The sequence below is a fragment of the Sylvia atricapilla genome, chromosome 1 (assembly GCF_009819655.1).
Source record: "Sylvia atricapilla isolate bSylAtr1 chromosome 1, bSylAtr1.pri, whole genome shotgun sequence".
NCBI classification, from domain to species: Eukaryota; Metazoa; Chordata; class Aves; order Passeriformes; family Sylviidae; genus Sylvia; species Sylvia atricapilla.
In genome coordinates, this window is record NC_089140.1 from 67583381 (window position 1) to 67609462 (window position 26082).

The window sequence follows — 26082 nt, forward strand, 5'->3', positions numbered from 1 at the left end:
ATAACATAAATATTAAAGCATGTTTAATAAATATTAGCAAGACAAGCAATTTCAATTATAGTTGCCATAAAAAAGCAACTGTAGCTGACAGCATCTGGTTTGAATTGACTGCTCATCCTTTCACCAGCAAATATTCCTATATTAATAATTGTCAAGGTGTATGTACCTCTGGACTTAAAGCGCTTTGTTGAGTATTTGGAGGACTAGTACCAGTTTACACAGTTGTGAGTTTGTGACATTGGAATTGACTGTCAGAAGGAACTTACCAAACTTTAAGAAATGTTCCGGGTATTTGAACAAGTTGTGTTTATACTGCAGAGCACTTCTTCCTTTGCAGGAGAAGATTCCTTTTGAAAACTCTTGTCAGTATTAGTTTCAGGGTACAGGTCATATTTATGTCTGATTTTTATGTATATGTAAGAAAATTGCAAAATACTGTGTGATGTATTGCATTATGTTGGCAGCAGTTCTGAGGCCAAGAGGAAAGAATAGCTGGAAAAGCTCTTTCAACACAAGGAGCAGCACCACACTACTGTTCAGGAATGTGTATGGTATTGGCAAGTCATGTCTTCCTGCTGGCAGACAATTCTGTTGGAGTTCTAATACGATTTATTCTTATCAAGCTTGTCACTGCAAGGAAGTTTTAAAATCACAGATTATTTTACTGCTTTTCTTGAGAAGCTCTTTGAATTTCACCTCTTTGTTTTCCAGCTTCACAGTGGCAAATACCCATTTCTCTACAGAAGTATGGATTTTTCTACCACAAAATTGTAGATTTAAAATTCTTAGATAAGAAGATTGCCCTTGGAAGTTTGCTGGGGCTTTCACTTGTGCCATGTTTTTTTATTTATTATGGTTGGACATCATTTTCCAGCCAGGATAGAGCTGACATTGCACCCAGAGAATTTTTCTTACCTCTCCAGCCATTTAGCTATACTTAAAGCAAGTGTAGACACAGTTAAGTTTTTAATACTTCATTTACAGTAGAAGAGCAGGAGTGAGTGACATAATCAAACAGTGGATAAATATCCTGGTAAAACAGTTTTATCAAGTCTCTGCACGGTATCCATGAACTACCTCTACACTTCTAAATCCTTGGATTGGAAGCTAGAATGTTTGGCATGAGCCTCTTGCATTTCTCTTGCTCCTTAGCCTGTTGCAGTACTGGTAGTCAGTTTTTAATTCCTTTACCACATCATGAGTTCTCACTTGTTTAGTTCCTTACCTGCAATTAACAAAATCATGCTGGAAGCTTGTGGCAAAGCCACAAACTGAATTCAAATCAGCTGACTTAGAGTTTAGAAGTCACTGGAGGCATTTTCCTGTGTTTGATGGTGGTTTTAATTTTAATTTTTTTTTAAATTGCAAAGCTCTTTGGGGTGATATTTTTAGGTATTTTCTTTTCCTTGAGGTAGTTTAAATCCTCTTGTTATGTTCATGTTGCATTTACATTACATGTGGTCTGAAAACGTCAAATACTTAATAACACTAACCTACCAGGAAGAACATGATTAAGAAAGCAATGGAAATCCTTAACCGATATTAAAAATCAGAGCTCTTGACTTAGAAAGAGACACAGATACAGGTGAAGTGTCTTGGTTTGGGAATACAGGTATCTGCCAGGGAAGGCTGGAGCGTCCCTTGGAATGGAGAATGTAAACCACCACCACCACCCTTTTTCCAATTATAATTTTTTCAGTTAAAAGCTTTTAGGCAAAAGATTTTGGAAATAGAAATAGCAGTTCTTTACTGGTATGTATAAACAAACAAACAACAAAAAACAACTACAGCATTGATAACAAAAACAGTACCAAGAACTTTGAGGACTTTGCTTCACAAAAACCCAGGGCAGTTTGGTCTCGGTGCCATTGCAGGATCCTCAGAGCACCAAGCTGGGAACAGTGGAAAAAGAGTCTCGGTAACTGCAGAGTGGCAGAAATGTCCCGGCAGAGCAGAGGCAGGGGGATGCAGGGTCACTCTGTAGCAGAGCAGCAGCGCTGATGGAACCACCACGGCAGGACAGGGCAGAGCTGGCCCAGCTCTCGCAGGGCGGCAGAGGAGCTCAGAATTCCAGGGTGAGCAGATGATGGCAGATTTCCCAAGACTGGACTGCGGTGAAATCCTCCAGCAGGAGCACCAACCCAGCCGTGCTTTCTCCCCGAACGCCGAAAACCAAAGAGGCTACCTGAAGCTCTGCTCTTTTCCTGCCTCAAACCTCCACCCTCCTCCGAGCTTCGGCCACCCCTTTGTTTTGTTAAATAGTCTTAAGTACGACATTTAGTCTCCTTGGTAACTTATGGGGAAAAAATTCTTTAGAGTAAAAAGGAACAAAACCTAATCCCCAACATGAAGGAATGTAAAATATAGGGTGGGTAATACCTGTCTTTCAGTAAACAAAAGAAAGCTTCAAATTGAATATTTGAAAGCAGTGAATTCAGAGCTATACTGGTTTTGTATTTAAGTAGGAGAGTAAATATATTCTATGTACAGTAAATAAACTAAGGTTTTGAGGGTTAAAAAGGAGGAGGAACAACGAAAAATGTGTTGTAAGAGTGACTTTGAAAAAGGGTTTGCTAAATTTAAACAGAAACGCAGCTGAATCAGAACTTTTCCTTTCACAGAACTTGTTAGCAGTGAGGTCTGCTTTGGCCAGCTTTTCCAAATACCTTTTCATCTTGGCATGTAGGCTAGCTTTGGAGATATGCAACATTGGAACAGATGCCAAAAGCCCAGAGCTGTCATATCAGCTTAATTTCTGGCATCTGAGGGTGTAGGAAGTGTAATAGACGTTTTACTCGTCTTCAGGTGGCATGGCTCTCCAGGTTACACCTGTGTGAGTCACCAGAGCAGTATTACTCCTTAGGCTTTCATTTAACTCTCCTGATGGAGAACAAGATTGTGTTTTCACAAGTGATTTGCTGCTGTTCATTCTGCTGACTAAACTACAAGTGGCAGGTTCTGTCCACAGTATTAAATTCCAAAGTAGACTGCATTGAAAATAACCTTTAGATTGCCAGCAGAGGCGATTCAGAGGTAGAATGAGGCTTTGTCTTTCTGATGTAAGAGCTTAGGGTAAAACACAGCATTTGATGTATGCAGTAACCTTTCCTAAAAATAAAGACTGCTAAGTGTTGGCCAGTGCATTTAAAATAGTGTAATTATCTGTCATAAAGAGCTGTCATTATTTTTGTTGCATGTATTTAATGGCTAATCCAGTGAGGTTGGGGCCTTATCATAAATAGTAACAGTAGTTATATAATGCATCCAGAGCTGTGAGCACCTGATGTTCTGCATCAGATGAGGGCTGTCTGAAGGACAGGAGAAGGACTTATTTTCTAGCGAGCAACTCGCTGTGGCATTATGTCATATCCAATAAAGGAAATGCTGGGTGTAAACTTCCACATGAAAAAAAGTAAGTTTTATCAGCCTGGTTAGTCAGTAGCTCCTTGAAATGGTTAAGAGCATTAACCATTCTGCGCTGAAGAAAGCTCCAGAGTCAAGAAAAGATCACATTTTCAGGCAGATGTGTCCCTCTGCCATTTGCCCCTTTGTGCTTTCTGCTTTGGTGTGTTTGGTGTCCCAAGGGTTTCAGCCCAGGGTGTAAATGAATATGGCTCTTAGGGGTGGCTGTTGCAACAAAACTTCACGGAGGCTTTTCCAAATGAGATAACAGCAAGTGTGTGTGTGTGTGTATCTGTGTATCTTAGTACAAATAAAAAATATTGTCAAGAGAGGGGAAGTAGAAATAAGTGCTGTAGTTTTGATCATCGAGCAAATGACTTCTGCTGTGTTTCTAATCTGACTGGTTGATCTTGCTTTGATGCCTGTCAGTCTGGTTTGCAGTGGTGCTCATTGAGGGAGAGTTTGAAGATTGAGTTTCTCTCATTAAAGTGTATTAACCTTTGAGCAACTTCGTCTTTCTTTCTGTGTGATGTCTGCTGCAGAGCAGAGCATTTGTGGAGGGTCTCTTTTTTACTGAATAGGAAAAGGAGAAGTATGGCAATCTGGTGTGTTATTTATGAAGCATATAACCTTGTAAAAGCCTTGTGTATGTATTGTGACTTACATTCACATCAGAATATTGATCTCTCCTGAGAGTCCCTTCTCAGGGGTAAACTAGTTCTAAGTACAGCTAGACTCTGATGAAATTAGGATTGCTGTTTTGACGACTTCTAAAAAAAAGAGAGAGACAAAAGTACTATTATTGAAACAGTTCTCTCTTGATCTCTCATTGTCTGTTGGTTGCTTTTTAATCTGTTGACATTTTATTTCTTTTTGCCTTGATGTTAAAACTTTCCATCCTGATTTTGTACTGCTCATTGGAAGGAGACACTGTCAGATTCACTGGCACTGCAATTGAGCAGGCACACTTCTTTGCAGGAGGAGCTTTGGCACATTTGTCTGGTGCCTCTGATCCCCAGGACTGTGTTCTGCTGCCCTTGAGCTGCAGTCTGCAATTCAGCATGACAGTGTTGGTGTTGGCACCCTCACTGTATGACAAGTCACCTGGTCTCATAGCTGTGGTAAAATGGGTTTTTTAATGACATTTTCCCCCCAACCCCATGCTCAATCATCAGTGTCTCAGCATAATACAATTTCAGTTTTTCCATTTACAGCTAACAGAGGGAAGAAGAGGCATTTTAGCTCCTTCTGAAGCTACTTGGTTTCTTTTCTGGCCTTTCTGGCACACTGAAAATATGTTTTAAAATTTTCCTCTGCCTCTCTAAATCAGATGCTTTTTTCTGTTTCTTCCACAGATGATTTTTCAAGTTTAAAGAATTTACTCTTTTCTTCATTCTCAAGATAAGGGCACTCTGCAAAGACCTCCATTTGCCTTATTTGCTCCAAGAATCTGGTTTCATGACTGTTTCATATTTGCCCGTCTTATTATCTTCATGCTTCTGTTGGTTGTCACTAAAACTTTTCAATCTTTCCAGTTTCAAAGGTGACATTTGCTTTCTTTTTTTAAAACTGTATGCCAAAATGAAAGCTGTTTATATAGTCCACCAACATTAACTGTCATTTTACAAAACTCTGAAAAAACCAGTTACTTAAAAAAGAAACAACCCTCTTCATGTTCCTTTGTGTCTGGTATGTCTGCATATATTGTAATCTTCTGGGCATCCACTGAATACCCCTGTGGGTTATCATAGCACCAAACACGATCTTTGTCACCAGTAGCATCTGACTGAATTTGCAGCCAGGTAAATTCACAGTGATCTACTTTTATTTTGACAATAAACAGGTATGTGGCTTTCACATAAAAGCTCTTTCTAGTAAAGAAGCTTTATCACTGATGTGCTATTTTACGATTTTATCTTTTTTGCAGTAATTCAGATTCTGTCTAGTGTCTCTGTAGTAAGCCGCCTGTATTTGAGGGAAATGCGTTTGATCCATGAAGTTATGATGAAGGCCAAGCTTAGGGAAGAAAGTTGCTAAACTCTAATAGCAGCATGTCTGATCAGGCCCTTGGAAGTTTAGGCAGGGAGAGCTGTTTTCTAGACAAGAGTGTAGAGTGAAGTTTAATTAGTGTTTACGCAGTCTCCTTGGTACTTGGTGCATTGCTGCTGTCTTTAGCTTTGTGCTTTCTGAGGTGAGCCTGGGGTTTTTTTGGCCATTAAGAGCTACAGCTGCAATGCCCTTCATCTTCATGACAGGCATTATGCCAATACATTAATTCTGGAAGCAAGTAAAAAGAAGAAGAAAAAAGGAGTCCAAACTCTTCCAGTCACATTTAAATCACAATTTGACTGATTCCTGTTATGCTTTCTGGGGTATGTCAGATGCATGTTTCCCCTCTGAGATATGTGCTGCCTGAATGTCCTTCCTTGGCTGTTTGCTTGGCAGGAAGTGAAGCATTACTAAGCAGAGTTTTGAACTCACCTTTATAATTTTGTCACCAGTAGAAAATGCATAAATGCATAGTTTAAAACAGAGGTCTGCTGTTTATGCTGTAAAAATAAGGTCCTGTCCCTCATCAAGGCATTATAAATATTGCAGTGTAGTGGCTAAATAATACATTCAGTTTTTCTTCTGTGAGCATAATTGACTTGCTGAGCAGTTGCTTTGATAATTCTTAACCATATTTTTGCACACCATTTTGTGTGGTTAATGAGAGTACTGTGTGACCTAATCACTTAACCTTTCACATTAATACAGATCCTGTATGTAATTCTCTTGATTTTGTTGTTGACCCAGTACTTTGGTTCTGTGTTCAAATTATCTTAATTTTAAATGAAAATATTTCTTGTCTCACAGAAGTCTAATTTCTATTCACATTTATCAGTAGTGAATACTTAGTGGGAGTGATAACTCTCTAACTGCTCGTGCCAGTATACCTCTGGGAGGTTAATCAATCTTGTGCTTTTTAATTGACATCAATAATGTGTTTACATTTATCAATATTTCTTAATTGTCAAGTTATAACTGTGGAACTTCAATAATAAATCATGCCAATGGTTAACTTCATACATTAGATTTTTAAGAGTCTCCTTAAGCACTTTGACATTGTAAATTGCTTTTAAAATGATGTATGTATGCTCATGGGGGAAGAGGAGAAAAAAATTGGTATGCAAAGTCATGCTGTCAAATAATACTGCAGAACTGGCCCATTGACAGTAACATACCTTTACCACATGTAGGATATGCTTTATGGGGAAAAAAAGAGGAGTAAGTCTTTTCAAACTGCTTGTTTTATTGCTAATAATTCTGTGACTGTGACAGTGCTCATACATTTGTTGTATCATCCTCAGGGAATTGTCAGGACTGAGACTTTTTCCCTTCTCTCAGCTGTAGAGGCAAGACAGAGGACAGAGAGAATTCCAAGTTTTACTGCTCCTCTGCAGAAGTAGCAGTGAGCTATGGGAGATCAAGGCATCCTGGTTTTGATGGTGCATTTCACCAGTGTCCTTAAGATGGAAAGGTGGAAGATGTCCTTAAGGTGGAAAGGAAAGAGGCTAGACCTGTTTAAATATAAGCGTAGATTTAAAGACTTGGGTGCGCAGGGAAACAAATTATTTGCCCAAGTTCACAAAATATGCTTACAGCAGGAATTAAGGGGTGATAGTCCAAGTCTTACAACACTGTCTGTCTCAGGAAGTTTGCCTTCATCATCTGCCTCGCTCTCATCTGTCTCCCTTAAACCCAAGGAGCAGTATTCTGAAGAAGGAAATCTGCACAGACAGAAAGCTGGCAGGATGCTGACCACACTGTGTCAGTCTTACCATGTTTTTTGTGCAATTCATGAGCAAAATCCACTTCCTTTAGCATGGCAGATTGAGTACCTTCATGTTGCATGTAGAGGGCTTTGCAGTAGGTTGCTTGTGCGAATAAGTGATATTTAGGTTCAAAAGCAGCCATCCTGGAGTGCAGCAGGTCTGCCTCATCAGCCCAGACGCTGCTGCACAGGGACTGAGCTAGAGGTCATTTGCATCCATGTCTAGAAAGGTTCAGTGTATGGATGTGTGAACAAACACAAGTCTGTAAGAAATGGTGACCTTTCAGCAGTATTCAAATTTTATTTGTGCTTTTGGTTTCAAACCTACGAAGGTACTTGAGATGTGTACAAAACCGAATTTAGTGTGGCTGTGTGGTTGGTTGACCCTGACTGGACACCAAGTGCCCACCAAAGCTGCTCTATCTCCTCAGCCAGACGGGGGAGAGAAAATGCAATGAAATGTTCATGGGTTAAGGTAAGTCAGGGAGAGAGCACTCACCAATTGCCCTCATGGGCAAACCAGAGTAATTTTGGAGAAATTAGTATAATTTATTACCAATCAAATCAGAGAAGGATAATGAAAAATAAAAACAAATCTTAAAAGTAGCTTACTTCCACTCCTCCCTTCTTCCCAGGTTTAAAATTACTCCAAATTTTCTCTACCTCCTCTGTGCAGAGGCTGGGAAATGCAGGCTGTGGTCAGTTCATCATACATCATCTCTGCTGCTCCCTTCTCCTCAAAGGGAACTCCTCACACTCTTCCCCTACTTCACCGTGAGGTCCCTCCTGCAGGAGAGTCTTTTATGAACTTCTCCAGTGTGAGTCATTCCCGTGGGGTGCAGTCCATCAAGAACAGCCTGCTCCAGCTTGCGTTCCTCACAAGGTCACAAATCCTGCCAGCAAATCTGCTGCTCTCCACCGCTCCAGAGGTCCTGACAGGAGCCTGCTTCCCATGGGGTTCCAGCCTCCTTCAGGCATCCACCTGCTCCAGTGTGGGGTCCTCCACAGGCTGCAGGAGGATCTCTGCTCCACCATGGACCTCCCTGGGCTGCAGGGGCACAGCTGCATCACCATGGTCTGCACCCCAGGCTGCACCCCAATCTCGGCTCCAGCACCTGTAGCACCTCCTGTCCTTCCTTCTACACTGACCTGAGTGTCTGCAGAGCTATTCATCTCACATACCCTCTCTCCTCTCTCCTGGATGCAATTGTGAAGGTTTTCTTTTTTTTCTCCTCCTGCTTAAATATCCCAGAGGCACTGCCACTGCTGCTGACCTTGACCAGTGGCAGGTCCCTCTTGGAGCCAGCTGGCTTTGGCTCACTCAGACACTGCAGGAAGCTTCTGGCAGCTTCTTAAAGAAGCTACTCCTGTAGTCTCTCCTCTACCAAAACCTTGCCACAGGCTGTTAGCATGAAGAACATAACATTTTGTATGAATTGAATTCAGAAAAAAATTATTTTTATTCATTGTCCTCCACAAATATATTTAATGCCATCATAGCCTGAAGTGTAAGTAAAACTAGTTCAGTTGTCAGGTTTTCCAGTACTTTGGAGGAAGACTGAAATAGCTGCTACCAGGTCGTCAGGTGGGATGTGTTTTCAAATATAAGTGGGCCTAGTACAGGAAACTTGTGTTTCAACCATCTTCCATTTCTCAGACATCCTACATTGAGTGCATACTGGGGCTACTGAGAAAGTAAGGAGTGTAGTTAATATCCATAATGTATATACTCTAGGCTGAAAAGAGAGGATGAGTCTTTTGTTCAGAGGGTAGCTGAGCAGATTGCAAGCAAGTATCTGGGCTTGTGTTCACACATTTATGCTGAGTAATATGGGTGCTTGAGAGCTCAAGGTACTCTGGAAGTCACAAGAATATAAGCTACAAAATTATTTAAGGATTCAAGAACATGAGCTTTTCCCCTTTGTTACAGTTTCATATTTGAATAAGATCAATACAGTGTAAAAGTAGAACTTGTGGTCTTTTTCATCTTTTGGTAAAGTACAAGGCAATATGTGAGTCTATTCTTTCCTATATCTTCAATTAAAAGGAGAGTAACTTTGTGCTGCAAATCTGTGGGGAATACTTCCTTCGGGGAAGCAGAAGAGCACTGTGGAGCTTCACAGTGCACTTTGTATTTTTCACAGGTGCTTGGCATATGCATCCCCTGTTGTAAAGCTGAAAGGTTTGGGTAGAGCAGTGATGGGGCTTAAGAAGTACCCAGTAACCATTGCCACAGACAAGCAAGGAGCCTTTCATAGAATAACAGAATGGTTTGGGTTTGAAGGGAACTTAAAGACCACCTAGTTCCAATCCAAGCCCCCTTCCATGGTCAGAGACACCTTCCACTACAGCACTGAAGCTCAGCTAATCAGCATTCAGTGATGGCACTTCTAATTTCAACTGTTTGTAACAGTGTGCAGTTAAGAATTCATTTTTTAAAAACACTACACAACTTATGCTATTGTATGCAAGTCAGTAGTCAGTTCATACCTGGCCCCCTGACAGGAGGACAGTTGATCTGGAAGTAGTGACAGCTAATCCAGTCTAGATCAGGTCACATATTTTTTATATCCATGTTAGGTAGCTAAATCCAGCTGCATAGTGCGTTAGTTTCATCAGTGCTGCTTGATTTTGATTTTTTGGTTTTAACCTTTTTTTTTAATTCTTTATTTGACTTGCTGGCTAAGGCTTTTTAAAATGTAAATAGCAGTCTTGTACCTCTAATACAGAGTGCTGTGAAGCTGAGAGGAGACCCTGACCTACTCTTAGGAAAGAAAACAAAATTGAGAAAGGGTGGAACATAGGAACAGAGAGATCCAAGGTTTCCCACAGTACAGTAATGGATATGACCTTTAATATTGAGGCCTTTGGATCAAATTTAAGTTGGCATTAAAATTTTCTAATAAATTCCCTGCTGAATCTCAGAGTTTTTTCCCTCAGATTTAATTCAGTAAGGTCACAATAAAGCAAGTGCTGTCTGTGCTATTGTAATTGCTCTCAGCAGGCTGATAATGTTATAGCAGAGAAGTACCAGCTTTTATTCTTTTCTTCAAGCAGTCTCCTTCCTCCGTGCTTGCTCCTCGGACTCTCAGGTCTGCCCTAAGTAGGAAGTGAAACTGTTTTAAATTCCATTTCCTTCTCATTTTAACACATTTTTATAGTGATGCTTTCCTGAGTCTTCAACAAAGGGAATGAAATTATAATTTGTCTTATTGCAGAATAATTGGGGGCTTGTATTTACTTTCCATAATTTTCCTCCAAGCATACTTTAAATTCAGCCTCTTCAGTTCCTAAAAACCAGTAGTTCTAAGCATGCAAAGCTTAGTTCATTTTAGCATCATGGTTTTAGGGTTGTGGAATAGATGTGCAGCTAAATGAGCTTCTCTTAGACATATAGGGAGAAACACTGAATACCCACAGTACCGTGTTTTGTCTAAAAAAAATGACAAGTCACAGCTCACCACAGTGAGGCGGTTGTAGTTTGGGTCCTGCACCACTCTTTTGCAGTTTTCAGAAGAGTGTTGTTTATGTTTCTTGTATGAATGCAAATATATGCTTAGCATGTTACTGGTAGATCTGCTGTTGTATTGGAGGTAAATAATGCCCAGCAGAGTGCTGTGGTCATGGTTCTCCCTGAAAAGTAACTGTGAGAAACTCAGGGCAATTCTGCATCAGTTTCCAGATGCAACATCCTCCTTTTCAAAATCAGACAGTCTGTCTAAAATGTCAGCTTTCTGTCTGTAGTCATGCAGCTGGGTGTGTATCATAGCTACTCCTTTTTTAACAAATGAAGAGCTATCTTAAAACTCTGTATCTAGATCATACGATCCAGCCATGACATCTTTTTGAAGTGGGGCTAGATATGCTTTTCTTGACTGTGGACACAAAGTAATAGCTAATGTTCCTCAGCCTAACTGGTAGCTCAGGCCTTTGCTGTTTAAAAGGCCCAGTTTATACCAACTGTTCTTATTTGGTTTCCAGCACCTTAACTGGCTTCAGACTTCCCCATCTCCACCCTCCTGGTCCATCGTCTTCTTGCAGTGTCTTTCCCTGAGGCCCAGAATTTCTTACCTGAAGTGTTGTGCACAGACACGAGTGCGTGTCTCCAGCTCCATGCAGGCATTTACTGTCCAGTGCCTGTGGCATTCATTGCTGCTAAAGAAGCCAGTTTCAGTAGAGAAGAAAATTACTGGCATGGATATTCCACTGCTTATGCTAACATGTTCAGTGGGATATGTCCTCTTGCCCACATGTGTCCAATTGGAAACTAAGAGCAACAAAAGATGTAGTTCCAGCTCTGAAATGCATGCAGCTGTATTCTGCTGACCTTCAAACTCCATAGCAAGCAGAATTGATCAGGACATGTGGACAGTTTTGATATTATACAGTGCTGCACACCTGTGCTAAGTCTGCTTCAGTAATTAAAAACGACAGATTATGATCTTCAGCCATAACATTTCACCTACTTGGTTATTGCTCATCATTTCTTCTTTTTAACTGCTCTTGATGTCTGCTCTCAGCCATGGATCATATGGTGCTGGTAGGATGTAAACCACAGTGCTAGCGTGTTTGATGAACTTAAGTGAGAAAAGCCATCACTTCTGCAGTGTGTGGAGTTTCTCCCAGCCACCATGCAGGCATGTGGTGGGAGATCATTCCTGATCAATAATTGCCCATTGCTTTTTACTTAGGACATACACATTTTAATTTATATATCCTGCTGCTGCCAGAGGAAACTAATTTCCAGCACCAGAGATGCAACACAGCTACTTTAAAGCAGAATGGTCCTGAGGTGGAATGATGTTACTGACCTGAAGCACTTCAAAAAGCTTGATTCTGAAGCCTGCTGTGGTTTGAGCTTGCAGTTTCTGAGATAGGTTAACACTGCTGTGAATCACTGTGAGACATGATCAGACTGTTGCTTTGTAAATTAAATAATGAAATGTTTATGTGTGAGAGTTTCTACTGTAATTGGTAGGTAGGCTGTGCTTTGAAAAGATCTGAGTCTACATCATATGATGGTAGGATCTGGAATTTGTTGTGCAAACTTGACTTTTAGTCACAAAGACATGAATTCTTCGAAAGTCCAGGTCTGATATATTGTACTTCATGTATTAACTGTTGCAACAGGAGTGAATAATCAAATAGCCCTTTGGGTAGCATGATTTTTTTTCAACTAAATTAATAATCAGGCTTGAGTTATTTAGATAAAAGCTCCTGTGGTTGAGAGAGGTTTTCCCTTAGTTTTCCCGTAGATCTCAACTATGAGGAAGTGGTAAGTTTCTTTGAAGGATTTTGTTAAAGCAGCAAAACTAAAACCTATCATCCTTGCCAATTCTTGGCAATTTACATGTGTGAGTTGCCATTGCCCCGGGACTTCTGAAGTGCTCTATGAATTGTAATAGCATTTGTGAATCAGTCTGCTTTCAGATGTCAAATGGCATGTATTTAACACTTATTAGCCTAGATATAACATTTTAAAATCCTACCACTCTTGCAAGAAATTCCAATTCCATATACCAATTTTACCCTGGCCATTACAATCATACGTCAAACTGCACAATGTGGGATATGGGATATCCCAGCATGGGATAAAGGAAACTCACTACAGCCAACATCTGGGATTTTTTTAGATCGATGTTTTTAAAAATTTCTAGGCAGAATGTCCCTTATTGTGGTAAATAATAGAATATTTAATATCCCTAGCACAGAAAGTAAGACTTGAGTAGATTTGACTGTGATATTTTGTCCTGAATTTTAGCCTGTGGTATTAGGACATTATTTATAAATGTTCCTCTCTTTAGTACTCTCAGTCTCTAAAGAGTGCTGTTCACAGCTTACTACTGTGAACCCATGAGGTCCAAACACTTTTGTAGTAAAAGCCATTAAATACTTCCCAGTCCCATCTAAAATTTTTCAGGGAACTGACAGCTTCATATCATGATTCAACACGACGGATCTTTCAGTTCGATTTGATTAGAGTGAAAATAGAGGCATTTCAGATTTCTGTTTGTTTTCTTTCTTTATAATGTTGGATAAGCAGGGCAGTTGGTAGAAATCACATTGAGGGGGGAAATGGAAATTCTATGTTACTGAGGTCCATTTAAGCAGTATCTGTTGTGGAAGTATTTCTATATTAAAAGAATCAATTGCATGTATTTCTGATTAGGAAATGCTAGGGGTTTGAACAGATAAGGCAAGCTATCAAGTCCTCCACATAGTCCACTGGACTTTTACATTTGGTTTCATGGGATCAATGGAAGGTGAAAAGCAAATAAAGCTGTAAATACTCACATATTTTTGTCTACTCAATCCTCACAATGCAGAAGACTGCATACAGAGATTTTATCTCCACTGGAGTTGCTCTTGCAATTCTTCTCATATCTTTAATGGCTATGAGTAGTCTATCCTTATTTGGGTGCTGTTCTGTCTTTTAGGTGCTCTATGTATGTGCTCATTCACCTCCAGATGACTTTAAAATTACTTTTAACATTAATCTTGAACATTATTTTTCTTCAATCCATGTTTTAAAAGAAGTAGTAAAAAAAAAAAAAAAAAACCCAAAACAGAAGAGCAACTTGGGGTCAAAAGAAGATTTCTGTAAGAGGCAGGACTGTAAGTCCTGAAATAGGAAACAACTGGCTGTTCTGCCAGTCTGTCTCTGGGTCACATTTGTATTGGTTTTGGATCAAGTAGCATAACAAGTGCCAAAAACCCCAAGAACAGGAGAAGGAGTTGATGACATTTCTTGCATTAGTTTTCCTGCTCTCTATTATCACATTCAGGAGACTGTGACTCAAATGATGCTGAAATGCTGCTTCCAATATCCCATTGAGATAAAAATCACACCCTTAATAAGAATCTATGCTGTATTCTGTTGATATACTAGGCCAATTTTAGAAATATGGGATTCTTTCATTTTTTACATGAATTGTGGATGTGATTCAGACTTTGGAGGTATTAGCCTGTTTTAAAAGACATTATTGTTGTTCATCTGACTGTGAAAGCAACGAGAAATTTTGGGAGGCAGGAATGGAAATACCACTTTTCAAAGATTTGTTTGAATTGTGATACTATATGTATTTAGGATTAAGCATTTCCTTGCTATTGTAGTAAGTACAAAAATGCACTAAACTTGTGTTTTGTAAGAATATTTAGTCTACTCTTGTTAGCAGACTGTCCTCATGTGCTGTAGATAGCAACACATGTATTTTGGCTTGTTTGTGCCATTTGTTACTAACTGAAATAAAAAGCTAGAATCTTACAGTTATGTATCAGGAGGTACAAGAGGGACAGCAAAGCAATTCCAACTGCACATAACAGTGAATGAAACCAGAAGTACAAAGCAGTGACAGTTTAGGGAGCTGCTCCCCCCACCTTGACAGTTCTCCTGCTTCCCTGCCCTGCAGAAGGCTGCACTCCTCACATGGCTCCATACCTGCTCTCTCCAGCACTTCTCTGCAGGGTACAGGGAGCAACTCCACAGTTAGAGCCAGTGAGTATCTTTGTATCCCAAGGCTCAGGCATGGGATGCTGAGGGCCTGTACCATGCACAGGTGGGAAAGATGAAGCAGATGTCAGTACCACATTGTATTTTGCACAAAGAGTGCCCTTTCTTGACTCCCTGTGTGATGAATTTCTTGTTCCCATAGGGACCACACCAGAGAAATTAAGGAAATTCCCCCTTTTGACAGTTCTACCTTGCAGCCTCCTTGAACCCTAGAACCCTAAGTTGAAACTATGTAATAGTCCTACTGTGTTTAGTGATTACATGATTTATTTTTTTTTTAATAGGGGTATTGTGGAAGATTCAGATTTTTTTTTATCTAAAACACATAGTAGAGGGTTTTGATTGTTTTCAGTATTTTGTGGGTTTGGTATCTTTACAAATTAATGCCACTATTTGATTGCATTAACCATCAGCTAAACTCAGACTTTTCATCAGAAGTCTTTTAGAAAACAATGGCTAAGGCATGTCATGCATTCTTCTCCCCAGAATTTTCAAAAGCATTGTAAGAGACAGTTATGTGTTTGCTGCGTAGCCCTTTCTCATGGGAACACATTTCTTTCAAAGCTGCCTTTGATCACTTAACTAGAAGGCAAAAAGAGGTGGTAACATTCTTCCTAATAAACCATTTGAGGGTTTTTTTACTCATGGTACAAGTACTTGTTGGCATAGTCTTTTCATTTGAAAGATCGAAACCCACATATAAGGACAGTGCTTCTGTGACACAACTTCAGATCAACTGTAGATAATTTTGCAGTAACTTATACTAAATGGTAGTCACCATTTAGTGAAAAAAGAGAATGCATGGAGAGCAATGTCATGGCTAGAAGAACATGACACCAGAAAAAAAGGTTTGTCCTGAGATTAAAGAAAACATTTAAATAGCATTAATGAAACTTAGCAAGGGTAAAATAGTGTAGTCCCTTTGCCCTGTAACTCAGTGAGGAAGAAGTGTATACTTATGCTCATTCTTTTTTAGATATGTAAGAAATTTGCAAAGGTTATGAGATAGTCAAGACAAGAATTTTTGAAAAATTACCTCTTAATTCTGGTTCTGCCGCATATTTCAGTCATGTAGAACATCATTTTTGCTTTTTATCTTTACCTGCTCTCTTGGACTCTCCCTTTTTTAAAACAGGTAATTCTTCAGTTGTATGTATAGCAAAGTTGGTTTACTGCTCACTTAATATGCTGAAAATGCTTTTTGGTGTGGGGTACTGTGAATATATTTTTCAGTTAGGAAATGCCTTTTAAATTTTTCAGCTTTGCTTTAGACAGTTTGCAGTCATTTGGACTCATTTGAGATACTGTGAATAAGGAAATTAAAGCATTGTAGACCATACAGTTAGAAGAATGAACACTCTTACAATTGCCACTGCACAGATAGTGTCAGGCTGGAAATGTTATTCATTCTCCAATTGATCTCACATGTAAAGATGGTTTTCAGTTGACCTCAGTCAGAAGGGGCCTGAATTTTGCCTCCATACAATGTTCTGTCCCTGAGGTTTCTGTACTCCTTGTCAAAGGATGAACGATTAGGCATTCGGTATCTGTCCCGCCTGATTGTTGAGTACAAGTAAAGTATATTACGCCTCTGCAGAAAATTGAACCTACCTTTTTTTCCCACCAATTTAGCTTTCGTTGCACTAAGAGAATCTTAAAGTGTTTGCTGTTATTTTATGTATCAATTTGTTAGTATATCTCTTTGTACTGTGTGTATGTAAGGGGCAAGTGATATTTTGTAAACAAAATCTGATGTTTAAAGTTTATTGATGGCACATTTTGGAAAATTCTCCTGAATTTTGATAGAGTTTTTCTGGTTTTTTCATTTCTGCTAAGTTGGGTTGTTTGTGGGTTTTGTTGTAGTTTTGGTTTTGGGGGGTTTCTTTCTGTGCTGCCATTTATAAGTCATGCTTTCATGAATTTTACTTACCACGCTGTGTCAAGACACCTGCAGGACTGGAGCATTCTTTAAATCCAGGGGATTTTTATTCTTACTATTTGAGCTTAGTTGAACACTTAAACAGTGTTTTAAAGCTGCAGCAAATCTTCTGTAGTTTTAGAAAAAAATATTTTGGTTGTTGACAGTAATTTGCTGTGTCTGGCTATGAAATTCTCCAAGCTTCTGCCCCTAACATGGTTTAAATAGATTTAGGTGTATGTATTGGAAGTATCTTTATTTATCAACAGAGAAATCACACTTCAAAAAACATTTAGGAAAATTAGTGGGTCTTTTTTGAAGGAATATAGAAATGGTATGTAGAGTGACCAAAAATGGCAGAAACAATTTCTGTTTCATTGGAATGCAAGCCTGAATGATTGGCTTAACAGAAAAATTAATATAGCCTGTTTTTTCCTTTAGAGAAAAAAAAATCAGTAATCTTTTTTAGGCCACATAACATTCTTCATTCTCAAAAGACTGACTGTTTACTGTCCTATGATGTCTTGATATTTAGCATACTAGTAGAGACTCTGAATTCTTATGGACCCAATTATGGAAAGTCAGGTAAGTGGCATTTTTCTGTATTATATTGCACAACTTTTAAGTTATGCACTGTTGTTCTACAGATAAACTGTAAAACTGATGTAGGAGAAAAATGCAATATAATTATATTAAAAAGCCACCTTCCAGCCTTCCTGTTTGTGCATGGCACATTCCATGCATGGTGTGGTGGGCATGAACCCGTGTGCAGTGGGACACGCAGCTGGTTGAGAACCAAGTCAGTCTTTCCTGAGTGTATCTGAGGCACAAAAGGACAAACACAAGGGCAGCTGTTACTCAGATTCTGAACACTGAGAGCACTGTTTGTTCACCTTGGTGCTGTTTGACCACTGATGTTCAAACTCAGGTTTTCTGGAGGCTGAAGGCCAGGAAGGCCAGGTGACGTAGGCTGGGAATCACTGCAAAGCTATCCTGGTTTGCTAGTGCCAATACCCTTTTCCACTACCATATCAACAAGCATAATCAGCGACTCATTTAGCTTACAGAACTAAAAGCTGCTCCTAACACTAGTATCTTGAAGACTTTGTTCTTGGTTTTGTTCTATACCTGTGCTCCAGTAACAAAGAAACTTTACAACAAGGGCTGCAACAACCTGAGGTAACAATTATATGGCTACCTGGGGAGCTAGGGAGCTGGAGCAGAAATAATGTTACATCGTTTTATTGTTCTATAAACATTTTCCAAATATCAGCATTGTTTAAAAAGCAATTTCTATGTCTGTAAATGATGCAGAGCAGAAAAGCAGTGTTTATTTGATCATGGTATGTCAAACCTGTAATTTCACTTGTTCTCTCTTTAAAATAATAATGTGACTGCTCCATGGTATATGTGCTACAGATTATTGTTCACGCAGAAAGTGATATATAAATAGTACTTAGGATAGATTTCTATCCATAGATAGAAATCTTTCAGATTTTAGGCCTGTTTGTTCTAGCATTAGTTTTTAAGACCATTGTATTTTAAATCTTTTTTAAAACAAAAGGTGTTTTAATTTGTGGGCATCCACTTTATGCCCTATTTGATCTAGGAAGAATCTTGCTTGTACTTCACTGGAATGAATACAGCTTTGGGAATGAATACAGCTTTCAACATCCCAACATCATGATTTTTTCTGAAAACTTTTGCAGGATAAGAACAGAAATTTGACTAAAACAACAACGTTGTCTTAGCTGTTGTAGCATCTTCACTTGCTGTAAGAAATGAAAAATATAGTTGTGGGCATAAAACAGCAGTGTATCCATAAGGTTGCACCAGGTGCAGAAGTTGTAATTCCTAAGTTGTTTCTACAAAATTCTGCCTTTTTTTTTTCTTTTTTTTTTTCTTCCTTTTTTTTCCCAATGGAAGTAGAAGTTAAGGTGTACTCTTGGACTTCAGTTTGTGGAAAGCTGTGCATGTTTCATCCCACTTGCAGAAGAGCTTTGACAAGGCAAGAAAAGTGTTTTAATATCACCTTCAGTGCCACCCTTGCCTGTCATAATGAGAAAGATGCCTGTTTGGTGACTGCTTTTTCCCGGCTCAAGCCAGCTGCCTCCAGCTAGACCTTTCTTTGGGAAGATCAATCACCAAATTGCATATATATCTCTTGGGAAATTCAGTGTGTGTGAGCAGTAAGCACAAACATCAGTGAAAATTCCCTATTTCAAATTTTTCACTGACTTTGAAAGATTTGCTAGTCATGGTAATATTAAACAAACATAAATAAAGAGCACTCTTTATGGCTTAAATAACAGCAAAGCATTTTTATTAATTATTAGGCTTGAAAACAAATCTTTTTTTCTCGTATCTAGGATTGGTCCTCCAGATAAGGTTATAAGTATGCTGTCCTGACAATGTAGGTAATTTATGATACAGCCAGAGGTGTAATTGTTCGGTGAATAAAGAGAAGCTTTTAGCTTCCAGGGATACAAAGTGTTTTTCATGAATATTAAGTAAACTTTAATGACTGAAGAAAAGAGCAAAGTGGAAGACAGTCGTTTATACCCTGTCTAAACTGGCCTACAGCCACATTAATGTTTATAACAGATTTAAAGCATAGCTAAAATAAGAGTAAGGATTTCCTCCTCTTTTTCCACGCCTTTTTCACCACTCTTGAAACATACATGTAACTAAAAGGGTGAAGGCTATCTGCTTATTCACAGGACTCATCAAAGAAAAATGGAAAGTAACTGTAATCACTGCTGTTTGAGAAGTAGTGAGAGATGGCAATTGAATGGTTTGAGGCTATTAGATGCAATGAGATTATACTAGTTGAGATACCTCTGATGTCAGGTGCTTGAAATATTAGTTATTTCAAAGACAGATTGGGTTATAAATTATTAGTAAATCCGTACTGAGGTGATTAAAGCCACTTATAAACTGTCAAATGTGGGTACTATTTCAAGTTGTAACTGTCATTTGTATACTGGAAAGGGAGTTAAGAGGTAAATTTAGGGGCTATATGGGAATATTTGGAATAACTAGTTACTTTTGAGACTGAGCATTTCCTATGCTTTCTACTCCCATAATGATTTTTTGTTCAGCCTTCAAGTTTTCATAGACCATCACTGGCCTTTTCAGCTGACTGGAAGATGTTCTGGAGAGGAAGGAAGCCGCCTATCTAAGGCGGAATTACTAACTTGCTTAACCACATGGGGGAGATAAAAAACAGCAGATCCGAGCAGCCTTCATGCAGGTCACAAATACAGTTATGGCATCCTCCAGTTTCCACTACGGGGTCTGCCTTTCCCAGACAGTACTGCTCTCAGGAAAGCAGTATTTTTTTTCCAGTACAATGAAGAAAATGTATTGCACTACATGGGTCTTCTTGGTTATACCACCCCGTGTCATTCTTCTTATCATTAATCAAATGTTGCTTACTGAAGCAGGTGCAGGATTGCTTAATGGTTTGGTATTGGATTTATTGAACTTTAAGGAATGACAAATGGAAACAGTAGAAGCTGAGGAATAGTTCAGTAGTTTAAAAAAATTCCTATCAACTTGGTTGCGTAGCTACTAAATTTCACCGTGTGTTTACACTCTCACATGCACAGACAGACACTGAAAGGATTACAGTCCTCTGCACAATATAACAAAATGAAGCTGAAAGGCTGAAGTGTGTATATTCAAAGTGGTGAAGGAAAAAAAGCAAGAGGACATATTTTTCCATTTATTTCTCCCATCAATGTTGTTTCATTCCAAGCTTGAGGCTTTCTCATGTGTTGTATGTGGCATGTGGATATTTGTAGGAGGATGTTAGCAGAGCAATGGGCATTTTGGATGACTATTTTTTACTCTTCATTTTTTTTACATAAAAGGTTTGGTCATTGCAAAACTTGGCATTCTAGATAGTCTTTTATATGTGCTATTAAAAGTGTAATCAACCATGGGAAATATTCTCCAAAAATGTTCTGTTGGTAACAGAACATTTATAATATTATTACAAAAATAATAAATAGCTGTTGTTTATACAAAATAAAACCTCTGTGATGGATGTCACAGTTCCTCTTACATGCCCTGAGCTGGAGCTAGGATTCTGGGACAGGAGGGCTCCTGTTTTCATTCTGCTTTCATTTTTGTCTTGTGATATTTCCATTTTTATTTGGTTTTAGCCATTTATTTTAGTTGAGGAGCAGTTCTCTCCTCCTCACTCCTGGTGAATATCTGACATTTGGAGTCCGCTCAATTGCTGAAGCAGTTTGCTCCTTTTTTTTTTTTTTTTTCCATTTTGCTTCTCTGACAGTGCTCAGAAAGTGTTCCTCTTTCGGTGTTGTGACCTGGGGCCTACAGTGGCTTCTTCCCTTCCTCCCTAGGGCCCAGCATGAGTCTTTCCTCTGGTCCTTATAAAAGGCAAGGTCACCTGGCTGCTGCTGGGAATATCCCAAGGATGCACAGGATGTGTTGGCTCCTTGACCAGAGATCCTGGGCATCAAAGCACTTCACAGAGCTGTCTGTGAGTGCTGCCATATTTGGCAGACTTCTAGAGATGCTGATTACCTGGAAGCTCCAAGATCTCCCCTGGACATAAGCTCCTTCCTCAGTCTACCCACTACAAATGCATGTATGGCAAGTTATTAAAAGAGAAAGATTGTTTATCAGTCTTTGATATTTAAAGAGATGTGATAGTCATTAAAAAATCCATAGCTCACCATCATTCCTCTATTCATTAAAGATCCTGTAGCATACATTTCAGTCATCCTTAAACAAGTTATCTCTTAAAGGACTAAACTGTCAAATAGTTGAAATAGTTCTCAAATAGTTCTCTCAACTAAGAAAATAAATATATTTCAGTATCACTTGTACTTCCATGCCCACTTCCAGAGGGTACATGTGGCTGTTGCCTGTCTTTTTTGCCAGAGGGACTTACAGCATTTGATGTCACTTTTACTTACTCCATCACAGAAACCCCTGATTGCATTTCACATGCATGCTCCGGAATCTTTTAAGCTGATGAAGAAGCATGAATCATCAGTCATTCCTTTACAATTTGTTGTTGAAATGGAAGTCCGATGTCCCTGGAGTTGCAGCATTTTACCAGTGTTCAGCTCAAGAAGTGGTGTCAGAATTTCGTCCCCTCTTGTTTAACATTGCTCACATTTTCCTTCAAGCTGTATAATTGTTAACACTCAGTTATAAAATGTATAGTAAAAATGGCATTTGAGTTAGGGAACGACATGTTTGAGTGCTGTGGTTGATTCAAGTGAGTGATAACACTACATTTGATTTGAATGTCTTTTCTTGTGGGTGAGGGAAGATCTTTCAGCATTTTAATGTCTTGTCTTTTAAATTAAAGTGAAAGTTCATTGCCAAAGCCATAACAGGAATTGTGAGAGGTTTGCTGCTACCCTGCTCTATCCCACATGGCCACCTCCCCCTGTTTAACGTGGGTGTAGCAGGCTGTCTCACTGCAGGTGAGGAGCTCTGAATCAGCACTTTGTGCTTGCTCAAGACTCAGTAATGTAAGGTGTGGCTGTACATACAGCCCAGCAGGGAAGGGCAAAGCTGGCTGAGAATTTTGGTCTTAACATAAAACTCCATTCCCTGTAGCACATCATTTGACACTTAGTTGTAGGCTGAACTGAGAATGAAAAATCATCTTCCAAAATAAATACGTACAGGGCAAAGTGAAGAAAAGTGTATGTCATTCTTACCATGGGAGGAAAGTAATCACAGCACTGCTTTTGTTTTCTAAAAATGGGTTTGAAGGGTACCTCCTCCATATTAGGCACTTCCCTGAATGATCATTTTTAGTCTATTTTTGCATGTCTGGGAGTCAGAAAAATATTGTTCCTCATATATAACTTTTTATTCCAGTACACAAGGTTAGCTACCTCTTCAGAAAGCTTTGATGTAGAATAAGGAAAATGCCACAGGTTATATATAGTTCTTTATGTGAATACTGGCAAATGATTGCTGACTTTGTGATAATGCATGTAAAGGAGAAATGTTTCTGTATTTATTGTCTCCTCTGCTGTCACATAGGTAACATCCATACAGGCAGGTATTCATATTGATGCCCTGGGTGTTGCATCACTTTTTGTGTGGCAAGTGCTTTGAAGAACGGGAAGAACTGTGTGTTCCTTCACTACCCTCTTGTTCCTTGCTGTTATCTGGCATCCACCAAAACCATTGCCGACATTGAGCTATAGCTGGTGAAGTTTGTAATGGATGTGCAAACCACCTGCAGTTATTACATCACAGGTATTGATGTTGCATTACCTTGCTGCTACCACCTCATATATGCCCAGTGACCTTATAGGATCAGTTTCTCCACTAAAATATTTCAGTCTTTTGCAGATAGTTATTGTTTGTGTGTGCATTTGGTTTGGGGGTACTGCAAGAACTTTTGTGTTTCAATTCGCAGATTGTTAGGTCTACATCTACTGTGTTTGGATCTCAGTTTTCCTCTGCAGGTAGTAAGAGTGGTGTTCTGCAATGTAGAGTATGCCCAGAAATTAGCAGGAGTTTTCACTGAAGCCCCTGGTTTACCCCATACCCCCCTTTTTATTATTATACATAAAATTAGAATGCATCATAGCGAAATTATTACATACATGCTGTTTTAAGTCAGCTTTACTTTCAGCATAGAGTTGTAGTAACCCTTGATATCTGAGGAAACACCTGATAATGGAGCTATAATGTGAAGCAAAATATGCTTCAGATTTGACTGGGAACAAGTTCAGAGATCTGGTGTGGCATTTTAAGTTGCCTACAGTGAAACCCGTGATCATTTTATATTGTAAATTGATGGAGAATTCTTCGCAGTAATCATCATTGTGTTGGCATAGCAGAACTGCTGTGGCAGTGAATTGTGATTTTATAAGAACCACATTGTTACATCAAGGGGATCATTACAGCTGAGCAATCCAACCAAAACACCCTGAACAAATGAAACTGCTTGTTTAACAGCACGCTGCCAATCAGTGCTGTATAACTACTTCATGTTTCAGTCTGCAAAGGCATCTCTGAGGACTGACTGATTAGGCAGAGAAGTTGTGTGAGAGAAAGACTCAATCTGATAGTTACTGGACAATGTGGGTAAGGTAAAACTCAGCCTGATGCAGTTCTTCTGTTTTCTGCATGACAACAAATTAATTGGACATGTCTGTTTAGATAAAGTGATAAACCAGTAAACTTTTATTTAATGGGGTTGTACTAACTGGGACAGTATTCACTAATTATCTGTATTTTTAAAAAAATTCTCAAGCACAGCAGTTTCTATTCTTAAAAAGACATGCCAGTCTATTAAAACATTTTTCTTCTTTCTTTGATAGTGTATGCTTCTTGCTCAAGAAAAGTTCACTCAAAGAACAATTGATTTATAATAACTTGACTTACTCTTCTTTAGTATGAGGGGTTTTTTTATTAGTTGATGTTACACTGAGGTTAAAAATAATAGCTCAAAAAACAGAATTAACAGAAAAGAGGTACCACCTGTAAGTTTGGTGCTACACGTTACTCATAATGGTAAAGAAAATCAGTTGCTACAAAATAACTTGTAGTATAAGTTTATAGTTGCCCTAACTAATATTCACTTGCTATGTTTTTAGGTGACTTCTAGCTTTCTTTTTATTTAAGGAATAAAAAAAGGCTGAGCAGGGTATTTTCTTTTCCAAATACATAGGTGAACGACAGAAATAACTAATATACCCATTTACCTGTAGTAGATTATTTTCCTTTATTCCACTAAAAGTATATTGTTGAAGCTTGCCCTTTGTGCCTAGATCTCTTTGATCTCCTTTGATCCATTGTTGTTTAAACTTTTCACCACTGCCCACAGTTTTGGGATCACTCACTGATTGAACTTTTGGGGAAACTATGATGTGTTCAGGCTTCAGTCATAGCTGAGGGTAACCCAGTCAGCATTTTCATGCTGGGTTTTAAGATGATGAATTGAACATAGAGAAGAAGGAAAATGGAGGAAATCTTAAAATTCTTTCTTGTGCAAATATTTGAACATTTTCACATTTCTGTCATTTTCTCCTGCAAACCATTTTGATGGAGTTGAGGACGGAATGTAGCCAGTCTACAAGTATGAATAGCAGAAATTTCTATTTGTATCTTGTTTTGCAGGCAGAGCTTCCCTGAATGGAACAAGGGGTCTCATACAAAGACACAGCATGGCAGAAAATCCTGCGTAGAATGCAGTACAATTTTGGGGAAATAGTCTGGTATATGTAATTCTTGCTGTAATTAAAGGGTCTTTCAGAGCAATGATTAATGTGGAATCCAGAGGTTCACTGTGGGAACTGTTTCTTTCACATTTCTCCAGACAAGATTGATTGGAACTAAACTGTATTTATATGACAGAAGGTCTAAAAATACAAAATGTGCTGTAAACCCTGGGTAATTCAGCATATCAATGTCAAGTCATCTTTTGTGGCTTTGATTTTGCATTTTTAACATTGCTTTAACATGTTAGCAATTCTGTATTTTATTCTAGGGGGGGGGGGGGGGCGCGAAAGAAACGAGGCACTTTCTGGTCTTATGAATTATATACTGCTAGAATCAGAAATCTCTCCTGAATCTGACTTCCATAACAGATTAGAATAGCAGTCTCTCTGATCTCTTGGGGCTTCCAATTATGATTTTTTTTTTAAGTTTACTGAGCTAGTATTTGAGATAATACAGAATTCAGAAATGCAGCCCATCAGCAGTTTGCTGAATTCGAGTTTCTGCCTGCAGAATATTAAGGAAGTATGAGTGAAGTTTAGTAAAACACATTGAGGCATTCTGCAGCTGTATATTGCTGTGGCAAAAATATTACAAGTATTTTGTAGAAAATAAAAGGCTATCATCCTATTAACATGAAATCAAATCTGTCCTAAAAATCATAAACAAAATCTAATTATGAATGCCAATATGTGAAATTAATGGAAGGGAGTAGTAGGATGCCATTTTTCAGTGCATCCTTTGTAGAGATTTTGCCATACAGAAAGTACAAAGAGACAGGCAGCATTAGAAGATGCAAGGCAGAGTCTCCCCTGGCTCTCCTTTGTTCTCCAGCACCTCTCCGAGGCTCTTAGATATTCTGCTGAGACAGACTGGTGTGTGCCTGCTTCATGGAGGAAGTTCATTTTGGAAATGAGACGTTAAAAAGAAGTAGTTCACAGCTGCTGCTTTTGGAGAGGAGGAAGCCCTGTTAATAGGAGAAATGATGAAAGGAAGGGAAGACTGAAGGGCACAAGGGTAAAGGATGAATTAATGGATAGAATGAAGCAGGGTGGGAAAGGAAAAATAGTTGCTGCTGCATTCCCTCAATTTTTCAAGATTTTCTGCTCCCTGGTATTTTTTATGTGGGTTTGACCAATATTACGTAGAAAGAAAAAACAGAGAGGCATGTCTTTGCCAATTAGTGTGTGCCTAAGAAATAACCTACTT

General features: G+C 38.9%; 1 protein-coding gene across 4 annotated transcripts in view; it reads left to right on the top strand.

Moving 5' to 3' along the window:
- The window catches only part of LYRM4 (LYR motif containing 4), an 86318-nt gene that overhangs the window by 25765 nt on the left and 34471 nt on the right, over positions 1–26082 (top strand). The window contains exon 3 of one of the 4 annotated variants that reach the window (XM_066325183.1): positions 24775–25041. The exons of 2 other annotated variants lie outside the window; for them this stretch is intronic. In XM_066325183.1, coding sequence (XP_066181280.1) covers positions 24775–24789 — 15 coding nt within the window. In that variant the 3' untranslated portion in view covers positions 24790–25041. Of the gene's footprint in view, positions 1–4757; positions 13788–24774; positions 25042–26082 lie in introns of those variants that run through there. One more of the 4 variants, XM_066325173.1, reaches the window with a different exon arrangement.